The sequence below is a fragment of the Rhinoraja longicauda genome, chromosome 4 (genome assembly GCF_053455715.1).
Source record: "Rhinoraja longicauda isolate Sanriku21f chromosome 4, sRhiLon1.1, whole genome shotgun sequence".
Lineage (NCBI taxonomy): Eukaryota > Metazoa > Chordata > Chondrichthyes > Rajiformes > Arhynchobatidae > Rhinoraja > Rhinoraja longicauda.
Window position 1 is genome coordinate 29,863,113 of NC_135956.1, and position 12,520 is coordinate 29,875,632.

General features: G+C 38.9%; 1 protein-coding gene across 1 annotated transcript in view; it reads left to right on the plus strand.

Moving 5' to 3' along the window:
* chd7 (chromodomain helicase DNA binding protein 7) overlaps nt 1-12,520 on the plus strand; it is a 191,466-nt gene that overhangs the window by 23,011 nt on the left and 155,935 nt on the right. The window contains exon 3 of the mRNA XM_078397437.1: nt 1,191-3,023. Within this exon, the coding sequence (XP_078253563.1) occupies nt 1,377-3,023 (1,647 nt within the window). The 5' untranslated portion in view covers nt 1,191-1,376. The remainder of the gene's footprint in view (nt 1-1,190; nt 3,024-12,520) is intronic.

Consider the following 12,520-nt stretch of genomic DNA (forward strand, 5'->3'; position numbering starts at 1 on the left):
CATTGAAGTGAAGCTACAAGTACCAACTTGGCTGTGAGGTTGTGGATGTTTTGTAAAACAAAACGAAGAGTAATTCGAACACTTTTCAATTCTTGCTGGTTCAGCATGGTCAGTTGTTACAGTTATGACTCGATGGAGGTTAGCATTCACTAATAAGTGGTCATCCTGTTTACACTTATCTGAATGGTAAAGTAGTAGTTAAAGAATAATCGGCTAGAGACTCCAGATGGAGTACGCTTGCATTTAGTCACAAATGGAGCTTGTTACATCACTGGTAATCTGTTTGCCTCGAGGTGAGTGATGAACCCTGTGGCTGAGCTTCCTTTGTCAGGATCACTTCAAAAATATGGTCTGGAATTTGTAAATACATTGTATTGAATAGTTATAAAATTGTCTGTATGGAAAGGCAAAATTGTTTTTTCTCTGTACTTGTATAACTTCAGGTATTCCTGTCAAATGTCTACAAATGAAATATGCTGAATCTAATCGTGGTGTTAGCAGCAGTTGTGTTTAAATAAACTCAATTATAACTAAGTATAAGAATTTAACCAAGGATAAATTTAGATAAATATTTTGTTATGCTCAGCATTCTAAACTTGGTGTGGATTATGGATAAATGCTGTTCCTGCTTTCATATGTCTGGCATGTATTCTTTAGACATTTATCAAAAATGTGATACTGCAGAGTAGTTGAATTTTATCACCTATAATTCTGCTTGAATATCTGAACATGTTGCTTTCAGGAATGAAAAGGTTAAAGACACTGGAAGAGGTTGGGACATTTTGTAGGCATTACTGTAGCAGATGGAGGCCTCTGCTGTATTCATACAGCTGCTTGCCTGGTGTGGTGGCAGCTGCTGTGGCTGCAATTTCTGTTCTTTTGTTGTTTTGCAACCAAGAATGTAGAATTGAATATAATGAAGAATTAATTAATGGGCCAGGTTAGAGTTTTCATTGGTTTTGAATAATCTATTGTGTAGTATGTGCTTGGGAGTTTGTTTGCAAAAGAATGAAAGCTAACTTGGTACTCTAGTTATCATTCGAGAAAGTTTTACATTTTTAGTGCTGCTTTATGTCAGACCATACAGAGGAAAGAATCATTTTAACGCGGCCTTAATGATTGTCTATGTTTGTATCACGTTATTCATTCCATTTGTCCCCAATTTTATTTTATTTTCATTTTCTCCCTAGGACCTCTATCCAGACTTTGCCTGACACTGAATTGCCCAAAAGAATTAAGGAAATATGGAGTGACATGCAGGAGATTAGACATAGGATTTAAGGATTTCAGGACGTACACCTCGAAGGGAAGCGATTGAGGTGAAGCAGAGAACAGTACACATTTTTGCCAGTAGGAGAGCTACAGACTCAAGGAAGATGGCAGATCCTGGTATGCTGAGTTTGTTTGGTGATGATGGGAACATTTTCAGTGAAGGGCTTGAAGGTCTGGGCGAATGTGGTTTTTCAGAGAATCCAGTGAATGCCCTTGGGCAACAACTACCCATGGATCAAGGATTTGGCTCCATGCAGTCTCCCCTCCATCATCCCCCACCTACTCAGACTCAAACTAAGCTGACTCATTATGATCATTTTGGTCCGTTTGAACAACAGAAAATTCATCTGGTAGATCAGCCGAACCGAATGATTGGTAATACTCCTGGGAATGGCATGGCATCGCCTCATTCACAATACCACAATCCCTCGGTTCCACCAGTCCCTCACAGTGGAGCTCAGATGGGTGTATACCCAGCTATGCAGAATGAAAGATGTGGACAACAGTTTGTGGACAGCAGCTCCATGTGGGGACCACGTGCTGTTCAGGTGCCAGAACAGACCCGACCTGCCTTCCAGCAACAGCAGCAACAACAGCCACCACCTCAGGGGCAAGGGCATGCTCAGCATATGCAACAGATGGGGACTTACCTGACACGTAGTGATTATTCTTTGCAACAGCACAACCAGTCTCAACAGCAGAGGGTGAACCAATTCACTCAGGCACAAGAGGTCCTCAGTCAGGGAAATCCTTTCATGGGTACTTCAGGGCCAGGTCACTTATCTCGCATGCCACAGCAAACCCCCAACATGGGCCCTTCCTTACGTCACACTCCATCACAGCAATACCATCCCCACCCCCCTCTGCCTAATACTCTCCATGGAGATTCCATTGCTCACAGTCCTAGATTCTCCCCCAGTCCTTCTCAGCAAGCTAGCAGTAGGCAGCAAAACTTAAATTTTACTTCACGTAGCCAGGCAGTACCTTCACAGTCTGTAAGTAGCTCAGGGCAGTATTCACAATATCCTTATAGTAACATTAATCAGGGATTAGTTAACAGTAATACAGGGATCAATCAAAACCTAGGCCTTAATAATAACCCATCTGTGAATCAGGCAATACCCCGCTATCCAAATACTGTGGGATTCCCAGCTGGAACTAGCCAAGGATTAATGCACCAGCAGCCTATACATCCAAGTGGTCCACTTAACCAAATTAATGCACAAACTATGCACCCAACACAGTCTCAGGGAACATATGCTTCTCCATCTCCAATGTCACCCATGAAAGCTATGAATAACCCAGCGGGTACCCCTCCACCCCAGGTTAGGCCAGGCAGTGCTGGAATGCAGCTTGAAGTTGGAAGCTATCCAAACATGCCCCTGCCGCAACAACCACATCAATCCCCAGGTACCATGGGACTTGGACAGAGGAGCATGGGTCCCAGAAACATGCAGACACCACAGTACATGAACCCTTCAGTGCCAAGGGATATTGGGAGTCTTCCAAGACCAGTCGGCGCACTGGGTCCCAGTGGGAATCATGCAGATCAGGTGATGCAAGAACGCATTATGTCTGGCCAACAGCACCCAAATCAGCCTTTTCAGCCTCAGTTGCCAACTTGTCCACCTGTGAAACAGCATCCAACGGTGCATCATCAAACTTCTCCTTCACCTCATCAACATCAGCCATGGGCACAGTCACAGCATTCATCACCCAAGGCCACTTCGCAGCAAGTGTCTGCCCAACAGGTGAGTGTTCTATCTAAATTACGATGGTTTTGAGTGACCAAAATGTGCTCCTTGCTGATGAAGTATAGTAGCTTATCAACATTTCCGTGGATGTAATGGCATGGAATTTATAATAGATTAACACAATTACCATCTTTGCTGCTTGAAATTTTCTTTTGCATGCTGTTGGCATTCATGTGTTTAAGAACCATTAAAGAAACTCAACATGTTAATATTTTGTTAAAATGGAGAATATTTATTTCAGCCTGGAAATCCCAGGTCAATTCAATGCTCCATTAATTAGGACAGACAATAAGGAACTTGGCTTCACCTGCAGCAGTATTCAACAATATTCTTGGTCTGTAGTTGTATTCATGCAATTGCCTCATTGCTCATGTCTCTTTGGACAGAAGTAAAGCTAGCCTTTCAATGCTTAAAATTGTTTTTGTTCATAATAGATGTTTTACTAATTTACTGTTGAATCCTCTTTACTGAACTTCAGTTTTAGCTTTCCTGGCAATTATCCCTTGTTCAACCAATTCTGAAATTCATTTCTATCTTGTTATTTGTTTCCTTGATTTCTTTCCCATCTCGGTTTCTGGTTCTACTTAAATTTCATCAGTCGGTGGGTTTCTTTGGTGCTTATTTTCCTCAGAAATAGATTGATAGTGACTCCCATTCCAATATTCCCTTTCCTTTGAAACATTTCTGTGCATCATAACCCCATGAGTAGGGTTCAGTGACCTTCTGTTAGATTATCCCATCTATTCCATCTGTTTGGGGTTGTATCACCTACATTACCAATGTTCCATTTGTCAATGTCATCAATGACATTCTTTTTCCTGTGCTTAGTCATTTTATTTTGCCCTATCCCATCAACAATACTGGTTGTTTCAATAATCTGCAGATTCTTCATCTAATACATGATGCAGCATAAGAATCACATTTTTACTCAAGATACTTCGAGGGTTGTATTTGTATGTTTTTTTCACTAACTTGCAATAGTCTGAAGCTTATTGCCTTGGTGTCGAATGAACTGTCAGCAGGAGGAGTTTGGCTGAATAAGAAGGTGGCATCTGCAGAGCTTACCTTGTGGTGGATTTTTTGTGCTACATTCCACACTTAATAATTGGTTTCTTCCAACCTTGCGTTGGCTCGGTCATGGCATTTACCACTTTTATGCCATAAAGAAAACTTGTTCACTCTGTTTACTGCTTTCAAATAATGCTCTTGTGTCATAATTTAATAGCTTATTCCGTTACCAGCTCTATTTTACCTCGCCTGAAGCTTCCTATCAAATTAATTTGTTGTACCTTCTCTCTGCTGGTTTTATAAAATTGTCTCCAGAGTAACCTCTTTGGCCTCTTGTTAGGACTTAAAATATTAAGAAGCTTCTTATTTTATTTTCCCAATACGTTAGGAGTAACTAGAATGGGTAGCTTCTCTTGGCTTTATTTGGATGACAAAATGTCAATTTTAGTTCTTGGTATACTGCAATGTTCTTGAATGTTTGGGAGTTATTGTTACCTAAAGCTTTCTTAATGAGGAACATTGCCATTTAAAAAAAAAAGTCGAATATGCTTTGAAAAGGTTTAATCTTTGTATCTTAAATAACTTTTGAGTCATTGATCGTCTTGATGCAAAATTAAAATTACAGCATTAGTGGTGCCTGCAAAAGCCACATTGCACAAATGCCTTCTGCTGTAGTGAATATTTTCCTGACATCTATGTTCACTTGAATGTTCAGAGCATAATTTGGTGAGTTTTAAGAAATGAACACCCCGGAGAAAGAAAAATGCCGTCTCATAATTGGTTGAAAACTCAAATCCATTTATGATATACTGTACCTTTTGGTATCTGTTTTCCAAACAATGAATTACTTGTGCATCTGTTAACCATAGATAACTACTTAATCCAATGCTTTTTTTCTTTGAGATTTGGTTAGCTTTGGATATCATTGAACATTTTTTAAGTAGGCACAATGGCCTCCTTGTTTATTTCTATTTCTAATGCTGTTTTGCAGTATCGACTTAACTGAATTTGATTTTCTTTAACAATGGCTAATTAAAATGTTCTATTTAAAATGTGTTAGTTGTATTACCACAATCTAGTTGTAATTTTATATAATGCTAAATACTTATTTTAATATTGTGACCTGTTTCATTAATCTTTTACCGTTACACTTAAATATCATTGGACTTGAATGTTCAAACTTTAATAGCAATATTAAATATTTGGCTGTTTTTCTAAATTTTTTGCTATTGTGTTAGATGCTGTTTTTAAGAAAAACTTTGCAATAGTAACAGAAAATTCTGGGAATACAGCCAGTGGTGATGTTCTATTGGATCCATGAAGAGTTAAAAGTCAAAGGAAGTTTCTCATGCAGAGAAGAGGGTGGGTTGAAGACCCTAGAGGTCATAGCAGTAATAGAATGGGTACTTGAGTGACATAAATGGTATTGGTGCCATTTTAGATGTGTTGGTGAAGACATGAAGTATATTGATTGCAGGTGGTCTCTGGAAAAAGTATAAATGGAGATGAATGTGAACAATGCTACTTTTCAGAACACAGTAGTGAATGAAAATCTAACAAGTGCTGGAAATGCTCAGCAAATCAGGCAGCATCAGTGGGGGAAGGAAAATTGGTTTAACATTACAGGTGGTTGACCTTGCATGACAACCAAATTGAAGAGGGATCCCAACCCAAAATGTTGCCTGTCCATGTTTTCCAGACATATTGCCTGATCCACCGAGTTACACCAGCATTTGTGTTTTTTTTGTAAAACCACAACTGCAGTTCCTTGTGTCTCCATTAGAATTCAATTATCGTGATGTTCGAAAGCCCATTGAAAGGCTATCTTTCCCGTTTGTACCAGAACTGGTCAGTTCCAATGCAATCTGTAATGTTAATTAGGTTGAAGATAGACACAAAAAGCTGGAGTAACTCAGCAGGACAGGCAGCATCTCTGGAGAGAAGGAATTGGTGACGTTTTGGGTTGAGGTGGTTCTTCTCTCTCGATGGACCTGTTGAATATTTCGAGCATTTACTGTTTCTGATTTCCAGCAACTTAAATTTATTGTTTCTAATATATTGAAATCTGTTAATAAATTGAATCTGGTGAAATTCTACTGAAGCAGAACTTCAGCCTCTCCTTATCTCTTGGCACATTGGCCAATTATTTGTGTTGTTGCTACCAAATCATACACTAACCATCAAAGGCACAAAGACAACGAAATGAGAATTTGTTTTCTGGCACACCAGGTGCTTGCATTTTATGGTGTGTTGGTTTGTTGTATCCAGTGATTGACGAGAGAAATGACTTCGCATTGAATTTAACTTGCATCTTAGTGTGCACAGGATGGTAATAATTACATTAGCTCATACCAAATTTAGAATTATTTTGAGAGATCAAATTTTGTTTTATGTGGTGTCCAGCCTCATAATGTCATTCTTTGGAAGAGTAGCTATTGTTGCTATATGAATGAATATGGAAACTATTCAGTCAAACAGTCAAATCTGCCCATAAAAGTAATTTTGCGAGTAATAACTCAAAGTGCTTTGAATGATTAAAAATAAATCTGCGCATCATTGAACAGTGTCACAGGATAGTATCTCTGACCAGAAAGCTATGGAAGCAAACTATGAAGAAGATGTATGGTTTGCAGAAGTGTATTGACAAAGTGAAAGTGAGAAGTGGCAGGTAAATTATTATTTGAAACAATGAGAGGTGATGCACTTCAACAGGAAGAATAGAAAAGTATTTTTTATAACAGTCAAAGGCTTAAAATTGTTATTTGACAGCTTTCTCGGTGTGTTCAAAAATGGTAAATGGCACAGTGGCGCAGCGGTAGAGTTGCTGCCTTACAATGTTAACAGTTTTGTCGTACCATCGAGAGTAACTTTTAATTAATGTTGTGCGCTGAAATGTCCTTCTTCAATGATAAGTGAAGTGAGACAATTAGTGAATTTGAGATACTATAATCGTAGTTTTGGTAACATTCTGAATTTATATATTTAATTTTTTACTTTAGTGATGCTTATGCAGGCTCAGAATGAGCAGTGTTTGGTGTCTGTTTTTCAAATAGTTTAGACAATAGACAATAGGTGCAGGAGGAGGCCATTCGGCCCTTCGAGCCAGCACCGCCATTCAATGTGACCATGGCTGATCATTCTCAATCAGTATCCCGTTCCTGCCTTCTCCCCATACCCCCTGACTCCGCTATCCTTAAGAGCTCTATCCAGCTCTCTCTTGAATGCATTCCACTGCCTTCTGAGGCAGAGAATTCCACAGATTCACAACTCTGACTGAAAAAGTTTTTCCTCATCTCAGTTCTAAATGGCCTACCCCTTATTCTTAAACGGTGGCCCCTTGTTCTGGACTCCCCCAACATTGGGAACATGTTTCCTGCCTCTAACGTTTAGTAATTTGTGTTTCGTTTTGGGAATCTGTTGCAGAATGGGGTTGTTTTTGAAATTAATCCTATTTTTTAAATGGTTTAGACCTAATTCTCTTATATATATTTTTCACCCTTCCAAGAACATTGGTATTTTGCAAGTTTTATTAATAAGCAAAATATAACTTCAAGATGCAACTTAAAATTTGTGGAGTTAAATAGTTTCTAAAACAGTATTCAAAATGCAATGTACTGATATGACAAACTTGTACTACATGAAAGTCATCATAAAGTCCATCCCTTGAGCCTACATGTATGTACTTGTGGAAACGGTAAACATAAAACATAAAATGTAGTCGGTCAACATTTTCGGTTCTTTGATTATGCTACCTATCTACCTATGCTACCTTAGCTATCATTAGTTATGCTGGAAACCAAATCATTCAATGATTATAAAATATTTTTCCCACAATTATTTGATGTGCTGTGAATTTCCCCAATTGACTCTTCCTACTCCAATGAAAACTGCATGTACTATGGGAACAAAATTACAAGATGTATTTTGGGCTAGTCCTTAATCCTGGATATGAAAAGATGAATGGTGGAAAGATTCCCCTGTTCATTTTTTTGAAAGGGGTTACTTTTCTATATTAACATTCAGATCTTTGTGAAAGTGTTTTAATTAAAAAACTATAACTACTGCCTGACAGGAAATGGCAGTTTTGGAGGTAAACACTGAGAAGCATGAACAGACAGGAAATCCCAGAATGGAATTTTTTCAGAATAATCTTGAGTTAAAGTCTAAGTTGTTTGCAGCTACTGTCAATGACTGGATATGCAACTCTCCTGCAATAGCAGTATAGAAGGTTTACATGGCAGCCAAACGGACCTGCTAAATACTCTTTACAGACATAGAAGAACACATTTGGTTTATTTAGAAGTGAGAGTGGTGTTAAAATAGGAGAAAATTAATTGAAATTTGATTTTATTCTTGACCATGCATGCCCATAGGCTTTCATAGCAGCCAGTCTTGGTCATAAACTACCTGTCAGATGTGTCTAAGAACTGTTTTTGGAAAGGAACAATCTGTATTGCAGCTCCTCCCCAAAATGGTACAGGTAAAATTAAACGCTCAAATGCAAGGAATTGTGCTTTTGTTCCTTCCATCGTGTGGCATTCCAAAATAAAAAGTTTACTGTTCCCAGAGATTTGGCTACAAATTGAATGCTTCATGTAATTATTTCTCACAAATATGTTTAATATACGACTCTTCCAGGTGAGCTACTGCTACTGATTTTCCCCCAGTCAATTAATGGAAGATAAAGTTCATGGGGCAATAGCACCCATTGCCTGTTGCACAGTGTGCCAAATTAATCTTTTTGGTGAATTTGCAAGCCAGAGGAGAAAACAAAATGGAACTAGTCCTATCTCTTCCAAGCACACCTGAAAGCTCACTTCAGAAGTGTGGCGAGCAAGATTTGATCTCCTCGGATGTGTAGTCATTCTTGCTAGCTGCTACCACCCATGGGTACAGAGGTTGCTATTCTACCAACTGGTTGTTTTACCCACCAGACCATTTAAATACACAAGATGCTTGAATCATGAGAAATAAACCTCATGCACAAAGACTAGATGATTGCTTTGGCGACCACTTTTCCTTTGCCAGGATCTGTGGAGCTGCTGGTTGCTAGACATTGTAATTCCTCTTTCCACTGACCATGACTGCCTCCACTACAGACTAGAAGAACAGCACCCCATGTTCTGTTTTGAGAAGCCTAAAACCCAATGGTTTGAACATTAGATTCTCCAGCGTCAGGTTCCCTTTGACTTCCTTGCCCTCTCACCCAGTTCCTTTCCCCTCTTCCTCTACCTCCATCTGCTCATGACCCACCTTTGTCTACTCAGGATCACCCATTCCACCCCTCCTCTCTGGTCCCCTTTGGTTCTACATTTCACTCCCCTCTTTCTGTTTTTAACCAGTTTCTGCAATTTGCTTCCTTTATTTCTCCACATCGCCTCCAGCCTTGGTTAATATCTCCACCTTTCTCTCTACTAACTGACTCATCGCCAATCAAAGCCTCGTTACTTTGTTTCGCCTATCACTGTAGAATGTAGCTATGGGAAAAGATTATTCACACTGCTTGTTTTGGAACCTGATTGAATCGCTTAATAAATCCTGCATAATATTCCCTTAAAGCACTTCACATGCTGTTAATCACTTTAAAGGGCTGTGACTGTGATGTAGAGAAATAGAGCAGCCATTTTGAAAACTGCTTCATCTCAGTCACAGTTCTTCTGAATTGCCACAGAATTGTCTCAGTCACAGTAAATTATAAATCTGCAAGCCATTGAGAGATTTTACTCTTTGAATAGTATTAAAATATCTTGAATGAGCTATTAGGAAAAGTTTTGGTTTATGTCTCCTGTCAAAACTATTGTATTTCTGGTGACTATTCTCTCAACTCCAGAATTGATTCATTTCCCTCTTGAATACTTCAGTTAAGCAAAAACACTAGATGGCACACTATATGTTGAATTCTGACAAAGTTAGTTAACTGGTCCTCTCCAGATTCTCATAACCTGGTTTTCGATAGCAAGACGCTACTTTTCGTGCAACAATGTGGTAAGGATGTTTTCTTTTCCTAGCAAATTTTTCAGTCTGTCCAAACAAATCTAAAATTAAGTATTTTCCATGTAACGGTTACCAATACTTGAAGTAATGTTTGAGTGTGAGAAAATTGAGCTGGTGTTAATATTTAAATTTTAAAACATGTTTGTGATCTATAGCTTTACATAATCTTATGACTGCAAGTGTCACTTGTGCATTTTGAAATAACTAAACTAATATCTACATTTTTTCTATAAATTAAGCCTGATCATTGTTCCTTTTTCATGGTGTATTTTGCTATACTTGAATGCAAAATTGCATTTGTTATTGAGTACCTAATTATTTGCAAGGCACTTAGATCTTGTTTTTATTCGGAGCAAGATTTTCAATGCTTCCCATCTTGATTATTTTTACTAAATGCTGGAAACTGGAAGGCTGGTGGGTGTGCTTTGGTTATCTGATCATTAATAAGTCATCACATTATTACTGATTAGTTAAGTAGTTAATTTATTGCTCTTTAACGGTTTTTGTTTCACTTGTGAGATGTTCTACTTAAGTCAAATTATATTTTATCTCAAAAAATGTAACATGAAATCTGACAGATTTAATAGCCATAACCTTTGCAGCTAGAAATGTCTGATGTTAATAACTTTGAATTACTCTGGTAGTTATGGGCTACATCTCCGCGCTGTCAGAAAGACTTACTATTTTCAAATAATTGTAACTTTCTGTCTTCTGAAGGTGGAACTGACTTTGTCTTGTAATCTCAATGTTAGCCGAATAAAATATTGTCTGAAGGTATTCATGGAAGTTTGTCATTTGGCTTTCCTCCCAAATGAAAACCATGTTGAGAGTCAGAGAATGCTATTAAAATGGCTTGATTCCAAAATATTAGGTATTACTTGTGCCAGGTGGTATTGAGTTAATATTTTTTTGCAACCCATTAATTCTTATTTCTGGACATCGCTGCAAAATATCTTTAGAACAGATTCTAAATCAACAAGTTATTCTTTATTAAAAGGCAAATTTCAAATTCTGTGGCATAATTGCAAATTTGTTTGTTTCTTTCCTGTACCTTGATTAAATCAGGTGTCAGAACATTCTGTCAGTGCACCATTAATCAAGTGTGAAACCCAGATCTCGACCACCTCCACACCATGTACTGGGCTGTGTACACCATTTTGCTTCCTGAAGTCAGTAATTAGCTGCTTCATCTTGCTGGCATTAAGGGAGAGGTTGTTGTCTTTTGCCATTGGTTTGGCGCTCTATTTCCCTTCCTGCACTCCATTGCATTACTGTTTGAAATTGGGGTTTGAATTTCAGAGCTTTATTGGAGTATTAGGGAATAAGGGAAGAGAGTTCCAACCAACTCATCCTCCGTTAAGACATGCCTTGGCACAGTGAAGGGGATTATGTAAAGTTACAGCAGGATCTAGATCAACTGAGAAATTGGGCTGAGGAATGGCTGATGGAATTTAACTTGGACAAGTTTGGGAAGTTAAAGGACAGGACTGCAGAGTAAGTAGCAGGGCCCTGGAGGGTGTCATAGCTTAGAAACGGAGAGGTAAAATACATGTATCTCAAAGTGGTATCAGAGGTAGACAGTGGTGAAAACTCCTTAGGAGATTGAAGAAATTCAGCATATCTCTAATAACTGACAAACTCCTACAGACACACTATAGGGCAGGGGTATTTCCTTCCACGCTCAAAATGGTTGGCTGTGGGAGGCGTCCTGAAGATGGCTGGGCAACAAGGTACAATGGTTCAAGGGACAACCAGATGGAGGGGATGATTATCACAGGCCAGTTGGAACTCCAGCTGCAGTTGGAACTGTGAAATGGTGGCAAAACTTGGTAACTAGCATGTAGACTCAGTGGGCTGTCTCTAGGCATTATGTACTTAACGGGATTGCGCTTGTGTATGGCAATAATCTTACTGGTTTGTATGCAAAAATTGAATCTCTCTGTACCTTGGTGCAAATGATAATAAATGAACCATTGAACCATAGAAAGCATATTGTCGGGTTGCGCCACAGCTTGTTTGGGAACAGATCTCCACAATAAATTGCAGGGCATTGTAGACCTAGCCCTGTCCACTGCGCAGCCCAGACTTCTACCATTGATTCTATCTACATTTTATGCTGCCTCAGAAAAGTAACCAAAGTTTCAAATCCTACTTCCAAATCTGCCTCTACCACCACCATCCCCTGCCAGTGCATTCCAGGCATCTTTGCACATCTCCTTTAAACTTGCTCTCTCTTACCTTCAAGCTATGCCCTCCCGTTCTTGAAATTTCCACCTGGCGTAAAGGATTTGACGGTATCCTATCGATGCTGATAATTTTATATTCTTCTATCAGGTCACCCCTTGGCATCTGACATTCCAGAGAAAATAGTTCAGGTTTGACCAACCCCTCCTTGTAGATAATGCCTTCTAATCCAGGCAGCATTCTGGTAACCTACTTCTGAACCCTTTCCAAAGCCTCCACATCCTACCTGCAATGGGCTGACCAGAACT